Raw genomic sequence first — 22,595 nt, forward strand, 5'->3', positions numbered from 1 at the left:
CAGTCATAATGGCTTTGTATATTAATCTCCGTATAGCCGACAACCCCCCATTCATCAGCGGTTGTTGTCATCACCATGTGTGTACTGTATTAGGCTCTGGTGTCGCTCCACAGTGGAGCTGCTGATGGCTGAGGAATGATAAGTGGGGGGGGATCAACCTCTGTGGGGGTACGTGGCAGCAAAAGGACCCTCGACCACTGCTAAGCATCCAGTTTCAAAACCTCGGAGGCAACACAAAGTCCCATTCAAAGGCTCGGCCCCAGTGCGGAGTAAATATAATCACATTTGTGCTTCATGAGCACAGGTGGCTTGAGGCTAGGATGTCCCCTCACAAACTCACACTACGGGAAACCCTTATATTGAATATATACTGATTCACTTTGTGGCTGAGATTCATATGGGAATATGTAGAATAGATATGAAGCAGATTGGCTTTTGAAGAGAGGAAAACAAAGAGATTATGGTTTTTTTAAGAATAGAGTAGCGGTGTCAAACTTAAATGACCTGAGGATCCAATGAGCGTCAAATCTGGTCAAGTGGATAAACTCAACTGTTGAGCAGCGCGGGAGCAATATGTGCCAAAAATGATATCACGATATTCCGTCATGATGTCGCAATAAAGATATTCATGATGATATTTCACAGAATTTCCGGATAAAAATTTTTGTTTTGATGTGGAACGACGTGCATTTCAGTTTAATGACATATTTATTATGCAAAATAAATCTATGAATATCAAACACTGAGAAATAAATCTAAAATTCAGTCAATAATAATAACATGGACAACTGGAATAAAAACATATATATATATATTATATATTTATGTGTAATTTAATGTTGAAAACAATACATTTACTGTGATAATAACAAACAACATGTCTTATTTTATTATTGCTATTATAAATTAATATATTATATTAATTTGGGAGAAATGTCCCAGCAATACGGAGCCCCCGAAGTGACATGAACAAAAAAAAATATAATAATAATATGGCGTTTAAAAATCGAGATCTCGAGTTTCAAAAAGAATATGTAAAAAAAAATTAGATTCTTTAAAAATTATTTTATGGAAACTCGAGATCTCACGTTTTTTTGTTGTTGTTTTTGTTTTTTTAACCAGATGCAGCCAATTTAGCATCAATATATGTTAATGAGTTAAACCTTAACCCTTCTGTCCTAACAATGACTTATTTGCAACAAAGAAATAACACAACATTAATTAATCTTTTTTTAAGGTAATAAAATTATAATAATATTAATAAAATCAAGGCAAGAGGGTCAAGGCGTTCAGCAGTAACATTCACGAGCTCCTGATTTAATTAAAGTTTCAAAAGTCTTTATTAACATTTGTGTCCAAACAGAGTTTTAAAAAGCACATTTATTGAGAGGTGGCTGCTGATAAGCGAGTGATATCTCTCGCACACATTAAAGTACATTAACTCTGGCTACGTCATGGTTTTTCCTCCAGAGATGCGTTTGTACTTCAAAGACTTGGCACCGTATTTACACACAAAAACGTCTTAACTCCAGGACACAGCGTGTGAAGCCCAAATCTGAATTTCCACACCCTGGCACATAAAGATAATAATAAAGTACGGCTGGAGATTTCTCTGTAATTTTGTAAGTATTTTGATGGTTTTTTCATTCTGTACCTCATCATCTTCATCTAACTTAAAGAACATGTCTGTGGTCAGTATACGGAGGTGCATACGAATGTCTTTTAATTGACATTCACCACCAACCTCTCCCATTTCTACTCCCATTGTTTGTTTGTGGTGTTCAAAAGCCACCCGTTGCCATGACACCTATCAGCAGTTTTCATTTTCTTCTCCATCCTCATGTGGTCCATTCTGCACTTTGTGCGTGTGCAGATATAATTTCCTTCCATAGAGCTGATTTTATGCTTGGCTTTTGCCGTTTTTTTCTTCAGCCTGTGGGTTGCTCCACCAGAGAGTATTTACAGTTCTGTTTGTTTGCTGGCTATCGCTGAAGGAACAAAGCACTTAGGAAACTTAAGCTGCATAAGAATTATATTAGACATGCAGATCAAAGAGACTGTAACAAATGATGATTATAGACTGTATAGTCTTAGCAATAAAAGTGAACATTTTTGGCTTACATTTACAAGTTTTACTTGACATTAATGAACAAAGACCATGCCTTATTCTTAAAGTAAGAATTTCATTGTACAGGGAAACGTGTTTCTTTACTGTGCATATGACAATAAACACTTTGAATCTTTGAATCTTGAATCTTATTGTTAATTTTCTTTTATACATCTATATCTATATATATAGATATAGATGTATATAGATGTATATCTATATCTATATATAGATATAAATGTATATCTATATATATACATATACTAGTGCAGTGCCCATAGGAAGTATGTATTCCTATAGTGGGAGCTGAAGAAGATTTTTCACTGGCGTGGCTGACAACAGCTAGCCGCGCTAATGCTAATCGAAAATGAAAACAGTTGCGTTGTGCCTAATGAGGTTGCACAGTGTTTTGTATTATGTTAGCCCTACGCGAATGCTAATCGTAGCCTCACTAGCTGACCTTTGGAAACAGGTTTCGCCAAGTTAGCCGCAAAGTAGTAGCATGCTAATGCGAAATAAACATGTGCTCGCGTATTGGTGAATGGACACCCACTGAAAATGTCTCACCCACCGCGAGGACAGCTTCTTCGCTCCCACCTCCCCTGCTCCAGACAGCGCAGCTGCTGCTGATGAGCCGCTGCCTGCCTGGTGTAGCGTGATAAATCAGCGAAAAATAAAAATTCCTCCAAAAAATTTGAAAATCAAGCATGCACACCATCGGGCCATGCTCAACCCATATCCAAAGTCTTAGGGCGATCTGACTAACGGTCAGCGAGATATGCCCGTCACAGACACACACAGACGCAACTTGCTTTATAGATAGATTCACACGTGTCTGGGAATGTTTTTATACCTTTTATACCAAGGAAAAAAATGACAGTTGCACTTCCACTTCTTGTTCAGACCAAGAAGAATAAGCCCAGTGGACTGACAGCTCTGCGTCAACTTTTATATCATCATATGTATGTATATTCTCCGGTGTCAAACTTTAAGACACATGGACAAATAATAAAAAGAGTTAATGTTAAGACTTTGACACCTTTGACAAAAGCAAACAGGTGAGGTGTGAAAGCACCCTGAAGGTGTGAAGGTCTGAGTTTGTTTATAAAGGAGACTAATTCACGAAGTACTGTCTGAACACGTCGAAAGCCAAATGGTGTTATTATCTGTCTCAAGTGAGAAGGTTGCGATGGGATGAGGTTTTTTTTGAAGGCGTTCACTGTATTGCACGCAGCTGTACACTCAAAACGTGAAAACTGGACAAAAAAGGATTTTAAACCCTTTGCTTATACTCTCAGGAAAATATTATATGCTAATTTCACAAAGCTTCCATGTTCTTCCATACTCTTTGGGGGAAAAAAAAAACCTCTTAATTAAGTTAATGAATGGTTTAAAGAAGCCAAAACAATCAAGTCGTTTATAGTATGAGAGCTTTTTTTTTTTTTTAAACGCTGTACACATCAACGTGCTCTTTATCCAAGCCATTTGGTCGTCTGCAGAGATGAAAATAAAATGTTGTCGAGTTTCTATGCCTTCCTTTCATGCACTCAACTCTGTTAGCACCTTTTTTATCATCTGTGCCGTGTTTATATATGTGCTGTTCTAGCACAAGTCCTGCAGCCACTGACCTACAGCAAACTGTTTATACGTCAGAATGGGCACGATAAGTGATTCCTATCCTTCACCGTGGTCTTGTGTTGCTCACTGTGGTTTGATATATGTTATTCTTTGCCTTCTGCGTGTTTGAACCTCCTCGGATGATGGAATGCCACTGGGCAAGTGGTAAAATAAATTTAAAAAAATGATAAGACCACAAAAAATTGGAATGCGTATTTTGTTCCCCGTTGGCTCTCGGCAAGGTCACGTCATGTGCGGAGCCATATGGACGTGAATGACGCGCAGCTCACCGAGCTGATAAACAACCCTCTTCTTAACTAACGTCTCATCCCCCGACCTCAGTAAAAGAGCTCCGTGTCGAGAGCAGAGCGTGAAGTCGATGTGGCGTTTGTCCTTCTTAGAGTAAACGAAAAAAGTGCAAACATCACATTGGCGTACGTGAGAGGAACGAGGCAAACGCCTGAGAACGGGAACGGTTCCTGGCACGGTCGTGTTATTGTTGCGAAGAATGGAGACGGCGTGAGCCAGGTATATGGAGTAAGTTCAGTGAAGCTTTCACTAAAAAAAATAGCAAATTGTGCAGGAAAGATTGAGCGCCTGCCAATCATGTGTCTGGAAGTAACCTTGAATATTTTCTAGTTTTTCTTTTTTGGTGTATATCATGGGCGCATGAATATGCTTGCAGCTATGCAGGCAGGATAGCGAAACAAATGGGTACAATGTGGGCCGACAAACGCTCAGCAATAATTTATGAACATTTCCATAAAAACCAGACTACAAACAATTAAGTCCATGGCACACTCGACACAAACGCAGTCCAGTAGTGGAAGGGAGGAGATAGGATATTCCAGTATTGCTACCCAAATCTCAGGTTTGATGGTTCAGCCCATGCGGTAGTTCCCAGAATATCTTTTTTTTTTTTCCTCCCATGTGGGAAAACTTAAACCTCACATGAGATTTTGAGTCGTATTTATTTTCACCTACTGTCACGTTGACGGCTAGGCCAAACGGGATGGATTCGGGATGCGATGCCAAGATCCGTCTGTCACGTCTTCATGCCACTTAAGGGAAGACAATTCCAGAGGTAAACACATAGCTGTGTGGAGGCCAGTCTAATATGGAATATCCACGTGAATGTTTAGATGAATATTCCAGGCGTTTGTTTGCGTGGATATCTCAACATCTTCCCCCTCGAGTTTTTCACAACACAGCGATTCCCAGATGTGGCCCTCGTGTTGTCATCCAGTCTGGGACTCTGGGACACACGCCACCGTTTTTGATCCTAAGAATCATGGGCTCCCTTTTTTTTTTTTAAAGCAATGCGTTGTTTATACGCTCTGTGCCAACTGGATTTTGTGATTGCAGGCCACTGGTTTATTTTAATTAGCCATGGAGAGTTCCGATGGATTGGAGTGTGAGTCACCCGCTTTTCTTAAAATATTATAGTCTCCACCAAGTTCCACTGTTGCCCTTTGAGGTTGGGTTTCATTTCAGATGAGTTTAAAACAAAAAAGGGAACGGACCATCCCTGATGTCGTGCTATGCTCTATATGTGTGCATTGATGTGTATGTTTGTGTTCCCATGCATGCGAGACAGAGGCCATATTATGACGGTTGAGCTAGAGTGAAAATTTAATTAGTGACACCAGAGCGAGTGTTTTCTCACTGGTGCTTTTCTTATCACATGTGAAGACCAGACTTCCTGCCCGCAGCTGTGTTGCAGTTACAGTGTCTGGCAGGCACCTGTGCCCTCACAGTGCCGTCTGCCCGCTGTGTAAAAATGCCCGACTCAATTTCAGATGGAAAGAAATGACACTATTCATAAAAAAATAATAATCTAGTTTTAGTTCGTCTTTGTTTTTTACATTTAGGAGTGATTGATGCGATTTTACAGTCGGTTCTTAACTCATCCACGACATTAAAAGTCACAGTCGATGAGAATTTCAGTCGATCTGAGGGAAAATCCACATCTGTTGCGATGAGGTTCCAACTCACGGATAAAACTTCTTCTTTTTCTCTTTCTTTTTTTTAAAACTTTAAAACTATTTTTATTTGAAACTTTGACCAAAAATAAAATCGCCATAAAGTGATGGATAGCTTGCGTAAACACGTCAGTCAAACCCGCACAGTCACACTCTGCACTCGAAAACACACCGTGTTGTCATTTTATGACACTTGGCTGTTTTGCATTCTGTCCTCCGTATGTGACTGACGATATGACTCAAGAGCTGATTTTATTCACATCAAACAATCATCCTTAAGTTGTCTCTTGTGGCCACAGCATTTTCTATTTTTATTTCAAAGTCAAATCCAATCCAAGACGATGTATGACAGATACTGTTTTGTCCCTTTCTCTTGTCTGTGATTTTGCATGTTTTTGCCATCGTATTATACATTTTCTGAGCTTATTATATATATGGAAATGTTCATTTGTGCAATTTAAATTTGTGATTTACTCTGCTGTGACACCGGCTGTACATTCCCACATTTCTATTTGCCTGTTAAGTGAATCGAGCTGATTGAAAACGCATGAAACTAAGCTACGATATGGCTTGTTTTTGATGTCGTCGCAATTGCATTCTCGGAGTACACAAACGTGGACACTTGCAACGAGGGGGAAAGCATGGTCTGACATTTCCCATCTTATCACACGGTATCAGGTTCCTGTGCGGTGGCACAAGTGTGTGGAAAGAGCGGAGTGAAACCGTGGCCGACTCTGCTTTTAATATTTCAGCCCAAAGATTCAAACCGATACCTTTGATTTGTGCCTGTGCGCCATATGATAAACTGGCAACCACTAAACATGACATTTCACTTTTTCATAGCCCCTGAGAGAAGCCGTAACTATACGACAGCGATATCCAGCACACACAGTTTATGCGCTGCGAAATGTTAAACAGATATCGCGTGCCTTTTGTGTGTGAAAGACAACACCAGCTTTGTCATTCTTACTTTATTCTTTAACCGTTGACGGAAACCAGCACACTGACCCGAATGACTCGGTCGAGCACCTTTAAAACACTTATAACTGTTAGAAGCTGCAGCTGCGTGAGGATCAGTTACATTCTTTATCTCGCCTTATACTGCTTTTTCCAACTATTAATTTTCAGGCTTGAACTTCACAAATCAACCATTTTATTATGTACTTTTTATCTCCTCCTTTTTTTTCTTTCTTTTTTTTTTTTAATAAATTGACTTCAAATTATTATTTTTTACAGCTTCTCTGCAGGACATTCAAAGAAAAAGCGGGTTGTAATTATCGACAGTCTACAGGAGGGAGGTTAGATAAAACACCAGCAGAGTTAGATTGAAATATTAAAAAAAAAATGCAGACAGAATTGAAAGAAGAAAGAAAAGAAATGGGCAAAACTAAACAAGTTAAATCACAGATTTTCATTTTGTCCCATAAAGATCGAGATCTCATTTACAAGGCCATAAAAAAATAAGTTCAAAAAGACAGATTACAATAAATTAAGATAGACGATAATTTAGGAATTCCAGACAGTTCGGCAATTGCAAAGCACAGTCGTTGGGTTGGTCGTTGAGATCACAATAACAATTAAAAACTCAGGTGCCATTCAAGGGATTATACTTGTCTGACGTTTAAGATGGAATGAAAAGCTGAAAATGCCACAAGAATGTGATGCATGATGGCTTTTGGGTCATAAAAGATGTAAGGCACGTGTGTCAAACTCAACTGTTTTTTTTTTGCTTATTTTAATCATAAAAGGGCCAGAAAATGTCCTGTAACTAAGTGCTTTAGCCCATTTTTTTCCAGAATAACTTTCGATATCGGGCAGTAATTTACAATTTACGGCATGTTAAATTGTTGTAACAATTTAAAATGAATAAAAACACTGCAGTTGTACATGAACACCAGATGTTTCATATTAAATTTGAAATTTGATTGTTGTTTGTGTTTTTGTCTCAATGTTCAAAAAATTTCTGAAACTCTCTGGTGACAAAGACACCGTTTTGCCGGCTTCCTGCAACAGCCTGTAAAATTAGCGTAATAATCACATGTGGCTTCATTGGACGTGCATCCTATCAGCTTTCAGAAACGGCTGGAATTTTTCGGATAGCACAAACCGTTGCGTAATTATGGTAATGCAAATTGCACAAACGTGTCATCTGCGATGCGTTTTTTTGTTAATGGGTTAATGGCAGCATGTTCTTGTTTGTTTACTACAGAAATACACTAGCAAAAGTTATAATTTACAGAAAACTTATTTGAAAATGTTTGAAATCTTTATTGGAACCAAAAGAAAATAGCTGCCTACGAGATACATGTCTCTCTTTGGAGATCCTATCGATTCAGCCAGTAAAATCAACATCACTTCTGAGCTTCTGCCATTAGTTTTCATGTTAACTAATTTCCCCCCCATCATGAATCAATCAGTTTCTAACTTTATGAAGTGCATATCAACCCTTTGAGCCAGGACCAAACAGATTTATCACAGTGAAATTGCAATATTTTCCCCCCGAAATGTGAAACACAGCGGATCCAAGTCTGACTGTCATTCACAAATAAATAGTACTTTTGCTTTTCGTCAGGCTTGATTTGTTATTGATTTGCACTAAACTGACTGGTAATCACCTGATAATGAGGCAGCTCTTCAGGCAAGGATCTGTCTAAATGTCACAACGCACAAAGGAATGTCAGTAGTCAGAAAATATACTTGCCGTTCGCACCGCAACAATTTTCAGTTCTTGACTCATCCAGCTTGGCACATTAAAATAACAGCCTGCACATTGAAACAATTATGGGAATCATATGGGGGTGTTTTAACAGCTGTAGGCGAGGGGAAGGGCAGGGTGAGAAGCCTGCAGGACTCGGCGTATTGTGTAATGACAAGTGAGGAGACACCTATCACAATAGTTAACACCGTCTAAGTCACCAGTGACGAGGAAAATAACGGAGTTCGAAATGAAAACCCCGCCGGACTCTGGTACCAGCGGAGGCTTCAGTGTGCTGTGTTCAGCTGTGGTGTTTGACTCATACACTGACACGTATTTGGCACAGTGGTCTTAATATATGTTCCTTTTTTTACACAGTTAAAATAGCGGGTTCGACAACAAGCTACAAAATACTGTGCGGCAAAACAATGAGTGCGTTTTTTTTACACAATTAACACCATTTTTGATCAAAGTCATTCATGTTTTTTGTTCCACTTTTGAGATTACAATGCTTTTCAGACACAGATTTCAGAGTAAATGAATTTTTTAATTTTTTACTTTGTGTTTTTCTGAATGTTGTACTTAAAGGGACACTGTGTAGTATTTATGGGTTTATATAACCCAAAATCCACTTTTTTATACATATGATGTGCTCCTGCATTGTCTAGTCGCTGTATAATAGTTTTTGTTTCATTTTCGTAGATTTTCAAAAAGTCATGTAAAATAACATGGTCGCGGGCCGCGGTTGCATTGCCACTGTTAGCAGCGAGACGCCATGTTTCTACCGGAGCCTGTAAGGACAAACGCGAGAGAACAAATCAAGCGTCGCTTTACTTGTAGCGGAAGTCCCGCCTCCGCTCTCTCCGATTCGTCTGCTACGGCCGCGGTAGCTCCGCCCTCTCCCTCGCCTCACTAACCTCATCTGCTGACACGGAGAAAGACGACGAGGACGACATTTGACCGGCTGCGGATACCGTAGCGCTCAGGGAAGGGAGGGGGTGAGCAGAGGAGCAGTTCATTGTTGTAAATTTCAGCCTCTCCTCTAGATGGCACTATAAACTACTTACTTCACCTTTAATGAATTATGCAAACCAGGTTTATTATGAACAGACGTCTCAACCGTTTGGTAGAGGCCTGTATCTGAAATACTGTAGGGTAAAAAAAAAATATATATATTGATTGTCGTTATTATTATCATAAGTAAATAAAATAAGAAAAAATACAAATAATTAATTTTTCCTATGCTTTTTCTTGGTGCGTACCTTAAAGGGTTAAAGTAACTTCTTTCCACTCCTGTAGACGAGCGTCGTCCTCGTACTCCAGTGGCTACAAGTGCCGCTAACTTCTCTCACCACATGATCTCCTGGGAAAGACAGCAGAGGCGCTCCACTCCATGACCTACAACGTCTGCTGCTAATAAGGGTCAGTTTTATCCCCAGACCCCCCACCCCCCAAAAAAAAAAAAAATATGTACATGATGACTAAATGAAAAACACAAAAGGCATGAATCAACTGGGCTGCGTGTGATTTCCCAGCACTTGTGTCAACATGCCTGGGAGCCTGCTGAGCTGTGAAATATCTAAGCTAGGACACCCGTTGGTCCTCATCGTCATCAAAAAAAAACGCTCTTCTTGGGCCAGGGTCAAGCAAGGAGAGAGTATGAACCCCACAGAGTATTTACTGTTCAAATAGCCTTTGAGTTAGCGTGTCTGGAAAGCGGTATTTGTTGTGACTGTAGTTTATAGCTGGGGAGTTCAGCGGCAGCAAAAAAAAAATCACATTTTCTATCTGAACTCTTAAGAAATGAGGTGAGGCAGGAAGTGTTTGCATTAAATGATAACCACCTAAGGGGAAACACTGTCCATTTAAATGCATGTTTAAAGTCTGGTTTTAGTCGGGCTAAGACAATAATTGGGTTTTTCGTAATGTCAAGTAAACAAGTTAGTCCAACTACAATCAAGCTAGTCTTAGTTGGACTAACATACCTTGATAATGTGATTCATAGTCCGATTTCTCCTGCATACGCTTAGTCAGACTTGGCATTCTGTTGACGTACGTACACGGCCGATTAATTGGATTTTCTCCTCCACGTGTATAGTCTGACTCGACAAGTTGTCCAGTTGCCTGTCAGTTAGTCAGACTATGACCTTAGCTTGATTAAACTGTGCATGTAAACGTACTGACTGTCATACAGATGCAGCAGCAATTCATCCCCTATAGCTGCAGTTTTTTTTTCTCATTCTACACATAAACTAACTACATTTTTAACAGGAAAATGCAACACCACCCATTTCAGAGTCACAGTCACAGAGATAAAGCCCACTTTCCTAAAAGTTAAACATGTGTCAACTGTGTTTATGTGTTTTCCATCCAAAAGCCGTGTGTGCACCCTTGCTTATCAGGTGCCGTGACCTCGCCAAGCAGTGAGAGCTCGGCTGATATCAGGATTCAGAGGAGCACAAACATCTGTGCTCGACATAAGCGAGAGAATTGTTTGTCAGACAGTGATTAAGTGCATGAGTCAAACTATGAGCACAGCGCTGATAAAGACATCCATTAGCTGTCCCCAACTGTCCTACTCTGTGTCAGTGAGTTGTGCTGACTTTTTGAGAGCCTGTATGTGTGACAGAGGCTGCCGTTAAAGCAACACTTTGTAACTTCTTTTAACTATATTGAACTTTCGTCACTCACGATCATTAAGTTTAAAACTTTTGGGTGTTCCAACCTGTTCAATTTACATAGATCTTAGACAGAAGTTCAGGGAGAGAGAGGGAATTAAAGCCTTATTTCCTGGTTGCTATTTTGATGCTTTAACCCTTCGTCGCCGACAGGATTTAGCATGCGTATAGTTCTCATTACTGTAAATCCTAGACCAGGGCTATTCAACTAAAAATTTCCGGAGGGCCAGCTTTTCAGAAGGCTGTTTAGCCAGTGGGCCGGTCAACCCCTGTACTACTATTTTGTGTTGCATGTGTACAGTAAACGGATACAAATAGATACAAAATGTTATAAATTATTTAGTACTTATTTATTGAATTGGCTGCTAGGTTTATTCAAAAAAGTAGAATAACAACCAACATTCAGGTACAATACAATTGCGTATAGTGCAAAAAGGTTACAGTTACAGTACCACCAACATTTGGGTATAACAGTCACAAATGGCTCTTACAAAATTAAAAGTAACAATATAAACAACATTAACGTGCAATGGCCACAATAGGCTATTTTTGCAGAAATATAATTAACAGTACCAATAATATTCAGGTACAATTGCTACAGTTGGCTCTTAATATTAATAAAATATTCTGGTGCATACATAGGCTGCCTACAATTACAGCCGTACTAGTATTTGCCAAAAAGTGTTGCAAAGTGCCATAAATAGGCTACGGTTTAATTGGCTTTTTAATAATACATTTATTATTTATGGGTTAATGGGCCGCGGGCCAGTCCAAATTGGTTAAAGGGCCGGATCTGGCCCCCGGGCCTTGAGTTGAATAGCCTTGTCCTCGACCGTAGATCTAGAAAAATTTGGCCAGGGTATAAACCCGCCTTTCGCTCTATGTAAGCTGAGATAAATAAAGTCGTAAAAGACGAATGGATGGATACCGGAAAGCAGAGAAATAGAGCTTTGCGCCTATATACTTGTCATTACGGTAGCCCTCAGGACTTCCCGCCGAACGACCGTCCAATCCCAGATATGAATCACCGGCTCGTCACACATTTGCGATATCAGCTTATTCCTAAACGGTTTAATAACTGCCCGATATCGAAAGCGAAAGCTATCTTGGAAAACGGAGCAGAAGCACGCACCCGCTGAACATTTTGTGACAATACGACAGCAATAAATGAATCAAAAAGTGATGGTCGCTGTAGTTCCTTGAGATGCTCGGGAAAAGGAATGAGTCCTTTGTTTGTTACAGTCTGCACTCTCACCATTAGGTGGCACTAATTCTTACACGTTGAACCTTCAATAGAAGGTAGTGCCAAAATTGCCTCTTCAGCGTTTGTTCTACTTCGGTGGTGCCTGAACGCCTTTGTATTCAGTCATCACAATTTATTTTCTGTTCATTTAGTGGCAGGAAGTCGAGTCACGTGGCCCTTTGCGGGTTATTTTCCTTTGTGAATTGCCTTCTTGTTTAAAAAACACCGCTCCCCCCCCCCGTCCGCCCTCAGATGCTATGAGCCGACTGACCTTCCCTTAAATAGGGAAGTTTTATGCAGTTGACCTCTGACTTTTTACGTCTCTGTATTTATGTCTGAGAAAATAGTGAAATTATGACACTTAACGCTGTCGCCTGCATGTGTCTGGAGTTGCTCTGTGAAGACTGGGGGCCATTGAGAGCACAGGGCAACACATGACACCCTCCTCTCCCGTTTAATAGTGATACATTGAAGCACACTCACACTGCTGCACCATGAAAACCTAACCTTAAATGGATTGTAAAGCCTGGTATTAAAGCAGTTTCAGATTGCTTATAAATTCTCCTCTTGTTTCTTTTATGGGCATTTCATTGCAATAATATAAAGGACAGTTACGTGTAATTTTAAGGCATGCTCTTAACAAAAACCCAGGGGGGATGTCAGACAAAAATCCCATGGAGATGAAACCAGAAAAGTGGTTGAAACTTTCAGGACAATAAGCAGTTAAAGTGCGCCCCCCAGAGGACAAATAGTAAAACCCAAGTGCTGCCTGGGAAAAATGACAGTGACATCCAACTTGAAACATGCCATAACCTCTAGTGTTGAAGCATCCCTGTTTTTAATGTTGCATTTGTTTCCTTTTTTTTGTACTGGGCAGGTTTTTCAGACAGAAAGTGATGTCTTCATAATTATCAGAAGACATTCCAGATGCCATGCTGTAAAAAAAAAAAACAGATAGTGTTTTGCTGTATAATCAGATAATTCATAAATGAAAAAAGTTTAAAGGCATTGAAAAAAAAACGCACAAACAAAATTGAGGCAACTGCAGAGGAAAAGTCTTAATATCTTTACAGAACATTTTGGAAAGAAGCATTTTCATTGACCTCGGCTGATTTCGGTGGCACCTCTCAGTGCTTGCTCTGAGTCGTGTGAGGAACAGTTTTCCTCAGTCATCTGTTGGGGGTTAGTCGTATACACGAAGAGCCAAAGACCAGCATCAGCCTCCCTGATCAAAACTCCCAATCTGTGGTCACGGCGGTTTGACTCCACTTTTTTTGGCCTAATCAAGGCCCTTGAGCACAACAAAGGTCCAACTCCAGAAAACAAGAAGCTGCCTTTCTACAGAGTCCCAATCAATGAGCAATCACGATCAACGATTCCCCTCTTATCTATTTGGCTTGGTTGGATGTGGGTGTTAATCAGTCCCATATCTCACTAATGGTGTTCCTGTTAATTGCCTCCCTTCGCTGTGGCTATGTTCCCTGGCGCTTCTGATCTCTATCTGCAAATGAGGTCAGAAAATCATATGAATCTTTGAGACCAGCTCTGCTGAACGCTAACGAAGAAAGGTTGTGCTGACTGTGCGGTGTTTTGAGTTTCAAGCCGCTTGTCTGTCAATTCTTGAAGTTTGATCACGAGCGTCAGTTCTCCACAATCCGGCTCTCCTGAGTGCGTTCGTTTTTCTGCACCAGGGAGACTTAGTCACTGCTCTTATCGTGACTCATGGTTACCCCTTGAGAATGGAGGGATTTGCATATTCACTAAGCCTTTGCATCTGATGCCCATCTCGTTAGACCTGGTAATGGTGTGATATCTGAACAGCAGGGCGAGTCGGCCGCACGTCTGAGTGACATGCAAATAGAAAAAAATAATAATAATGCAGATTGAGATTTGGTTAATCACATTCTACACCGTGACTGGCCTGGTGTTGTGAAGGTCAAGTTGAGAGTTCAAGCTGGCTGATGACATAGCATGACAGAAATTGACAAATTCCTTTGACAAATGAACTATGATGCAAATGCAACACCTTTTGAAGAGAAGGAGATCCATGTCGATCGAGGGTCAACTGGGTCACACTGAAAAATGTCCTATTGTCGCTCTCTCCCCAACCTCCAACTCATAAAGCCGTCTTTCACGGTGAGGCGGGTTTAACCGTCATTTCTTTCAAGCTTCTCCTTATGCATAAATAAACCTGTCACCTCCTCCTTGACTGATCCATGGGCTTGGTCCAGGGACGAGAAGGTCTAAGAGCATTCCTCCAGGAGGACCTTCCCTTTTCTAACTTTGCTTTATTTTTATGCTCATTATCCTCCTGCAGTTCATTCAGCCTGAGACTGTGCAGCCTGATGAATCTACGCTTGGGCTGGCAGCATTGTGTCACTACGTCACACTGCCACAAGAAGGAAAAAAAGTGGGGGAGACACCATTATCCCCCTTTTTTCTACAGACCAAATCAAATTAGCAGCAGAGCAACCCTGAAAGCAAGCAATCTCCAGAATGGGACGTCTTGCACAGTCAGTTCACCTCATAATCTTTTGTTATTCAGAGCTGCCCAGCTGTTGTACTGACACTGCTGTCAAAGGAGAAGACTTTCCTGCCTTGAAATTCAACCTCCTTACCCCTAATGATGGCCTAAGGGCAGTGAGGCTAGAGGGCAGGTGGCAGTGTTAAAGGTTGCTCTGAACTGGACGAACTTCCCTCTGATCGTTTCCCCTAATCTTTTTTTGAAGTATGGCACAAGTAACAAAAAAAAACAAAACAGAAAGATTTGATGTTGGTGGTTGAAGAATAAGCTGTGTAATACAAAACGCAATTATAATATGCTGCTTCCACTCGAATATGATAATTCAAAAATAATATTTATCAAAAGACTCAAAACCTAGGCTTAAAAATAAAACACTTAATTGAAAAGGTTTCAGCTATGAATCGAGAACTGAATCTAGAATCTAGAAAAATATGAATACACAAACTTTTTATTCAATCAATCTATTACCCATTCACGTGAACTGAATAGACAGTTTATATGGAAATTCATGGTACATTACACTTTGGAAAAGTAAACAAAAAGATACACAAAAATATAATAAAACTACCTTAAATTTAATTTAAATTTGAAGCGAAACATAACTGCTATACAATAGCTCTATAGTCTCTGCAACAGCCATGATATTGTTCATACAACACTGACCTCTGGTGGGGATTTATTGAAACACCACATTCAAACCTTCACTTGCATGATTCTAGATCAAAGTCCTGCATGTTCACGCAGAAGGTTTTGGCTGCTTTTTGGCACTTGCTGTGAAGGCACCAACTCTCCCCTTTGCCCTCGGCACGTCAGCACTGGGAGGTTGCGCTTTTCCAGAAAATACACTACGGTGGTGTTTCCTCGTGGTGACACCCGCGTTTTGACCGGCATCCCTCTCCAGACCTTGGACGCGGCTCTTTGTCTTCCTCGCTTGTCCGTCGCGCGTGTTCTGCAGCGAAGGAACGCGAGACTGCTTGATCGTTCGCAGAGCCTGGGAGTCGGAGCACAGTGAATCCTGTGGCGTGCAACTAGACCAGGAATCGGTGTTGTTGCTGTTGTCGATGCTGTCGTTGGCGTCGACCTCATCCGTGCCCTGTTGTGCGTTCTGACTGGTGTTGGCTCTGAGTGGCCACTTGTTTGTTTGTTCACCTGTTGCCTTTTTAGTCCGACCCCCAGATTGTGGAGCAGTCTTACAACGTTGTCTAACTGGGAATGGAAAAACAAAAAATTTACAAGGACGAACCTATCATAGAATATTCCTACTTAAGGCATGAGTCATGATCATAGACTATATGACATCATTTTCCTATAGACCTCAAATCAAACTAGAAGACTACATTGTCATATACTATAATATAGTATATGACAATGTATATATTATAGATTATAGTATATGACAATGTATATAGATTATAGTATATGACAATGTAGTCTTCTGGATTGATTTGAGGTCTATAGGAAAATGAGTCTACGTCCCACTTTGTTTTTCAAATCAAATCAAAACGCAGTTTGTCTCACAGGGCTCCACAGGGTTGGTAAAATCGTCTGTCCTTAGACCCTCGACCAAGGTAAGGAAAAACTACTAAGTTTTTTGGTCTCAATCATCAATCAGTTTTGTAAATAACGTTCCAATTTAGAGCAAAATAGATGATAAATGTGGTCCATGTGAGTAGACAACACTGTGATTGACAGCTGCTATTGTCCAATGGGCGCCTGGTTGGACAAGACACCTCTGAACTTCTGTTCACAAAATGTCAACATGTCAACAACGACTCTCGTTAGAGGACACATTATAGAGTAGACACCAGTGCGATTGACAGCTGGTTTCGTCCAATGAATCTCGTGGCATCAAAAGGGAAGAGGACTGCATCCATTTTATATACTGTATATTATGGACGTGACGCACGCATGAGCTTACGTACCTTGAGTCTGACATTTAGAGGGAGGAATCAGGAAGTGCGTGCGCTTAAGCAGCTCAGCTATCTCTGGCTTCTTGCTGTCACTCGTGTATATCCTTCGGCTGGGCGAAGTTTCCTCTGCCATGGCATCGTTAAAGGTAACCTTTCTGATCGATGCTGCAGATTCCCCGTCCTGAGTCGGCGCCATACTCTGGTCCTCCTCTGCTGAGTTGGGGTAATCCCAAAACACTTTGGAAAAGTGGTAAACTTTCACACAGGATATTGTGTTTATCAATATACTAATTGGAGGTAGAGAGAGGGGGGGAGAGGGAACAAGAGAGATAATTATATACTTACAGTGATATATTATCTGAAAACCACACTAACAAAAAATAAATAGCAATAGCGAAATGAAATAATAAAAGAAATAAACAGTGCGTGTGATTCACCTGTTGTCAAGGAAGTGCAGGGACAGAATACATCCCGGCTTAGGCTCCACTGTGATGTCTCGCAAGCAATCGCCGGTGAGGAAATTAAAAATGCGAATCTTTCCGTCCACGCAGCCAGTGACGACGCGCAGGTAGATGAGCGCCAGAGATTTGACCTCTCTGCAGAAAAGTCAGCAATCAATGCAAGTACATTTTCATTGCTGTGGCAGCAAATAATGTCACGAATAGGCAACAAGTGACATTTAAATGACAACAAAACTAATGTTGAAGAAAGTTTGTGGGATTTTTTTTTGATATATACAGTATATCTGCTCCAATGACTTGCTTACTTTGGGTGGCTGAAGGTCCTTAGACACTCTTTAACCTGACAGTTGGTGCTCCACACCATGACTTGACCATTGACGTCCCCAGATAGAAGATGCCATTCATCGAAGAACAAGCACTTGACCGGGCTCCTGTGGGCATCAATCACCTGGAGGAATGGGTGTATGACATGTAAGCATAAGACAGACAGACAGACAGACAGACAGGTGGACATATTCTCACCCTCAGTATTGATGCCTTCTCCAAGTTCCATATCTTGACAAGGCCTCGGTCACAGCTGCTGAACACTTTAGTTGTGTTGATCTTCACACACTGGATGGAGTTTGGGTGCTTGAAATTGAAACCCTGAAGATGCTTCCCCGTTTGCAGATTCCACACTGTTGGTGTGGTTTATAGGTTTAGCTCAGAGTTTACATCAAAAGTGCACTATCATACAAAGCCTACAGGATTATTATTTTTATTATGCTCCGCCCCTAATTAGAATATTCATTAAATGAAACCAGTTGTTTGGAAGTATAATTTCTCATAATGATTGATTGTGTGGTTGCAGTTAGGCCTATGCCATCATCAGTGTCATCATACATGAGGGTGTGGAGGTACAATGTTTGCCTGGTTTTGTTGTTGTTGTTGTTTTTTGTATTCTAGCAGAATTACTCAAAGGCTTCTGAATTGATTGCATAAAATATTTAGCGCTAGCCATGCTTGACCCAAATTGTCATTATACAGTATGTGACTGGAGAGACATGAGCTCTCAGAGCACTTTTTAGTTCATCTGTCCTTTTCTTGTGTAACTTAGAAGCTGCAGTGAGAAACCTTTGGCGATTTCTGTGGTTAACATTCTCATTCTGCTTCCGTTTGGTCTTTGGGAACAGAAACAGTGACACAATCAGATGTGAATGAGGATATGTTTGTGTGTATACAGTAGCAGCACAGGGGCCGATGGGCACAAGAAAATCTGCTGGTTGCAAAAAAGACCATTTCAACTACTTTGCACTTGATTTATAACATCAGTAAACATTTTCCTGAGGAGTAAATGGTCTCAATGGCTAGATTCAGCTCTATGTTGTAAATGATGCTCTCATTTAGAGGAAAGGAGACAATTAAGTACTGCACATAGTGACTGACAGCTGGCATTAGCCAATCGGAGCCTGGTTGCATATCGTAAATGTGGCCACTTATGACCACTTGCCATTTGGTTGGAATATCCTTACACTCAGATACCAAATACTGTTACTCTCACACTGTATTGTGTGTTCATTCATCTGAAACTTAATAGGCGTCATATTAAAGCCTGTTTACCTTTCACTGTGCAGTCTTTCGACCCTGAGACAAGTCTATCAGCATGGACATCCAGACAGTTAACAGTGCCAGTGTGACCATACAGCACGATCTCACACAAGTCTGTCTTCAAATTCCAGCACCTAAAGGCGTGATCAAACACCAATTAAGCAGTGGAACTACCAAAATGAGAAGGCAATGCGTCATCCCCACGTTTTGTGCACTAACTCTTCTCATCTCCTCCTCACCTTATACTGGCGTCACAGCTCGCAGTTATCACCAGGTTTCTGTCCTCGCAGAGCAGCACTGCCCGGATGGTGCCGACGTGGCCCTTCATCACAGACACCATCGACACCGCTTCGGACGCGACGTAATACAGAATCGCGGCACAGTCCTTGGACGCTGTGGCCATGTACGCTCTGCCTCTGTAGTCCAACACTCGATGGGGGTCTTCTCTGTCAAATCCAACCACAACCGTAGTTGTCAGCTCGCGGACATGACAAACACGTGCAGGGTTAAGACATTAACACGGATTACATACTGTCAACTTACTTCATCAGCAGGACTTTGGCAAAATGTGCACCACAATAAACATTTCGCTCCTCCATTTGGACAAATTTGGTTTTGAATTTGGCATAAGCAGATTCAAATGGCTGTATCTGTGAAATCAATCCAACCAGGACAACAACAACAAAAATCAGTATATTGAGAACATATTTATGATTCGCAAACTGAGATGAATGAAGGTGCAGTTTTGATTTGTTAACCTTCTCGTAACTTGAATGAATATCTGCTTTTTCATCCTCATGTGTGGGCACATGGACTTCAACGATGTTAGCGTAAGCGGGAAGGACTAGATCAATGCCTTTGTACTTCTGGAACAGACAAAAACAATGGCATACACATGTTGTTGCATCAATGAAATCTATCTCGTATTTTTGTCCCGAACACATTCAAATATACACATGTCCTACATTCATCGTTGCCTCAGTTTGATCCTGGAAGTGTCTTCTGAACTTCTTGTCCTCCATGGTCTCTTTCACAAGATGATGCCAGCGACGACAAACCTTCAGGCAGCTTTTCAAAGTGGGTTCTTCTAATAGACCTGTTGGGAGACATACATGTGCAGTCAGGCCTACTACACTCTTAGAAATAAGGGGTCCTTCTACAAGGGCTGAGGTTCTACCTGGAACCATTTGCTTCTGAAAAACCCTTTCCCAAAGAATGGGTTTTTCAAAGGTTCTTGGTAACAATAATGGTTCCAGGAAGAACCATTTTGATCCAGAGAACCCTTTAAACCCTTTTCCTGATAGAGGATTTAAAAGGGTTCTTGGTGGAACCCTCCAAAAGGGTTCCAGGTGGAACCTATAAAAAGGTTCTACCTGGAGCCAAAAAGGGTTCATTAGACTGCAGATGTCAATGAGAGCATTGCAAGGCTTTTAACATTGTTGATATATCCAAGGACAACCCACTCGAATTGGATGGATCTGGCAAAGCATATTTTTGAATAAATAAATATCCATGTGTAGTTGGAAAAAAAAAAACACATATCTTAGTATAAGTAAGTATTTTCAGCTATCCTTAAGGTGGCAAAAGGTAGTGAGCAAATGATTTACCCAGTATGCTCTTAGACAAATTGACAGGTAGGCAGCCCACGAAGTCTCTGTATCGGCTCACTCCAGACATGGATCTGGAGGATCCAAGATCCGCCATGACCGCGGGATCCTCCGAGTCTTCATCTTTGTCCTGTTCAGACCCGCCGGTGTTGCAGCTACTCACTGGAAATGGTATATATTGATGGGATTAGATTATGATGACTGAAAAGTTAAATTGCAATGCTCATATGTCACAGCACCAAAATCTTTTTATTATTATTATTATTATTATTTAATTAATTCATTAGACTAAATGTAAAGCCATGCAGGTTATTTCAAGGTCCAGTGTGTAAGAATGAGTAAGAAAGCCTTCTCTGCTCAAACTGCTGTCCCCTGATACACTCTTAGAAATAAAAAGTTTTAAGTAGAACCATATATGGTTCTCTGGCTTGTCCTCATAGGAGAACGCTTTTTGGCTCCAGGTAGAACCTTTTTGTAAGGGTTCCACCAAGAACCCTTTTAAAATCCTTTATTCAGGAAAGGGGTTTGAAAGGGTTTTTCAGAAGTAAATGGTTCCAGGTGGAACCTCAGCCCTTGGAGAAGGACCCTTTCGGAACCCTTATTTCTAAGAATGTACCCAACCTCAGATAAGCAGTAGAATATGGATGGAAGGATGGATGGATGGAGGTAAATAGCACTCCCCTGTTGTAAAATTATTATTATTATTATTAGGGTTCGAGCACGACTGTGCAAGAACCCTATTGATTATTATTATTGTTGTTGTTATAATTAGAGGAAAAAGCTAGTTTTGCGGCAGAGCAGACAGCCAAATCAACACTTACTATCTTACACACTGGACCTTTAACAGCGCCCTCAACTCACGTTTACGCTGCACCGCTCTCAGTGTTGCCAAAAGGACGTTGGTTAGGTTGGCAAACGTGCGCAAAAGTTCCGAGTCACAGAGCGAAAAAAGACGACAAAGATAAAGTGATTTGATCCAGTCTGGACAGCTGCTGAACCAGTCCCAGATCTCCTTCATATCCACGTCAGGTGGTTCCTCCAGAAACGCCGGGTTTTTGGTGCGACCCTTACTAACTCGTGGTGGCACTCTCGCCCGACCGTAGAGGAATAAGGTCCACGACGTTACGCTCAGCATATTCTGGATGCTTTCGAGCAGCAGGGTGTTTTTGCAGCGTATAAGCAGCTCCACCACGAAGCTCCTCCTGTGTCCATCCGTCACCTTCCACAGGCACTGAGTGCGACCCGCAGGTTTGGGGGCAAAGACGCACGCGGGACACAAGCCGCACATTTTTGCGCATCCCACCTTGGATTTATAGTCAAACTTCATCTTCTTTGACGCTTCGCGGTTGTTCACATCCACGCTGTTCATGTTGCCTTCACGCATTGATTCTTTTCCTGTCTTTACTCAACGCCTAAAAAGTTCACTTTTTGTGTGAGAGATAAAAAAAAAATGAAGATAAAAGGAACGGATGACGATATGTGTCCGCGTACACCAGCGCCAGGCTCTGTCGTTGCCTAGGCAACGGCTGCATGCAGACAGTTTACAGGGCATTGTCTGTTGCCCAGTAAACTTTTCAGGGAACGTGTAACCAAGTAACCGATTTGATACTTTTAAAGGACGTATAAGGAAACCTTAACTCATATGACTTCTCACACCATCATCAGGACAAAATAATACTATGAGCTCATTTATCATCATCATTTTTATTTGGTGAATGCAGAAAACCCTTTCATACAAAATATAGTCTAATACAACATTGACAAAGCATTGGGCTCTTTCAAGTGTGTGAATTATAATAAAAAAAATGTTATTGATTGTATGAGAAAAATGTATATGACATAACATAAATAGGGGATTTAATTTCGGCTATCACATCCAAAGCAATAAAACACTGTGCGCCGCCCGGGAATCGAACCCGGGTCGCAAGAATGGGAATCTTGCATGATACCACTACACCAGCGGCGCTGTTGCCGCGATTACTGCTAGCACTCTTAATGAAGCATACAGTGAGGTATAGTGTGTGCGTTTGCGTGCTGTTCTTTTGGTGTTTGTGGTGATAATAGTAATGCTTTTACTTGTTTTACTTACTGTCTGGATATCGGCTGTTCGACTTGGTGTAAAAGTGTCATTATGTGAGCAGCCCAGGTCATTCTAATGTCACCATTTTAATTTGAAGGACGACC

At 41.0% G+C, this 22,595-nt stretch overlaps 1 protein-coding gene across 1 annotated transcript; it reads right to left on the minus strand.

Annotated features, from left to right (window-relative positions):
- Positions 1-15,582: 15,582 nt before the first annotated feature.
- fbxw10 (F-box and WD repeat domain containing 10) lies at positions 15,583-21,780 on the minus strand (the record flags this gene model as incomplete). The annotated part of the gene is made up of 12 exons (XM_083903690.1): positions 15,583-16,052; positions 16,769-16,993; positions 17,225-17,352; positions 17,523-17,665; positions 17,740-17,894; positions 18,817-18,938; positions 19,044-19,250; positions 19,348-19,454; positions 19,563-19,670; positions 19,770-19,900; positions 20,412-20,573; positions 21,273-21,780. 12 exons carry the CDS (start codon positions 21,778-21,780, stop codon positions 15,583-15,585), a joined length of 2,466 nt encoding a protein of 821 aa, XP_083759816.1.
- Between the last annotated feature and the right edge of the window lie 815 nt (positions 21,781-22,595).

This window comes from Microchirus variegatus (assembly GCF_963457635.1).
Source record: "Microchirus variegatus genome assembly, chromosome: 17".
In the NCBI taxonomy this organism is placed as follows: domain Eukaryota; kingdom Metazoa; phylum Chordata; class Actinopteri; order Pleuronectiformes; family Soleidae; genus Microchirus; species Microchirus variegatus.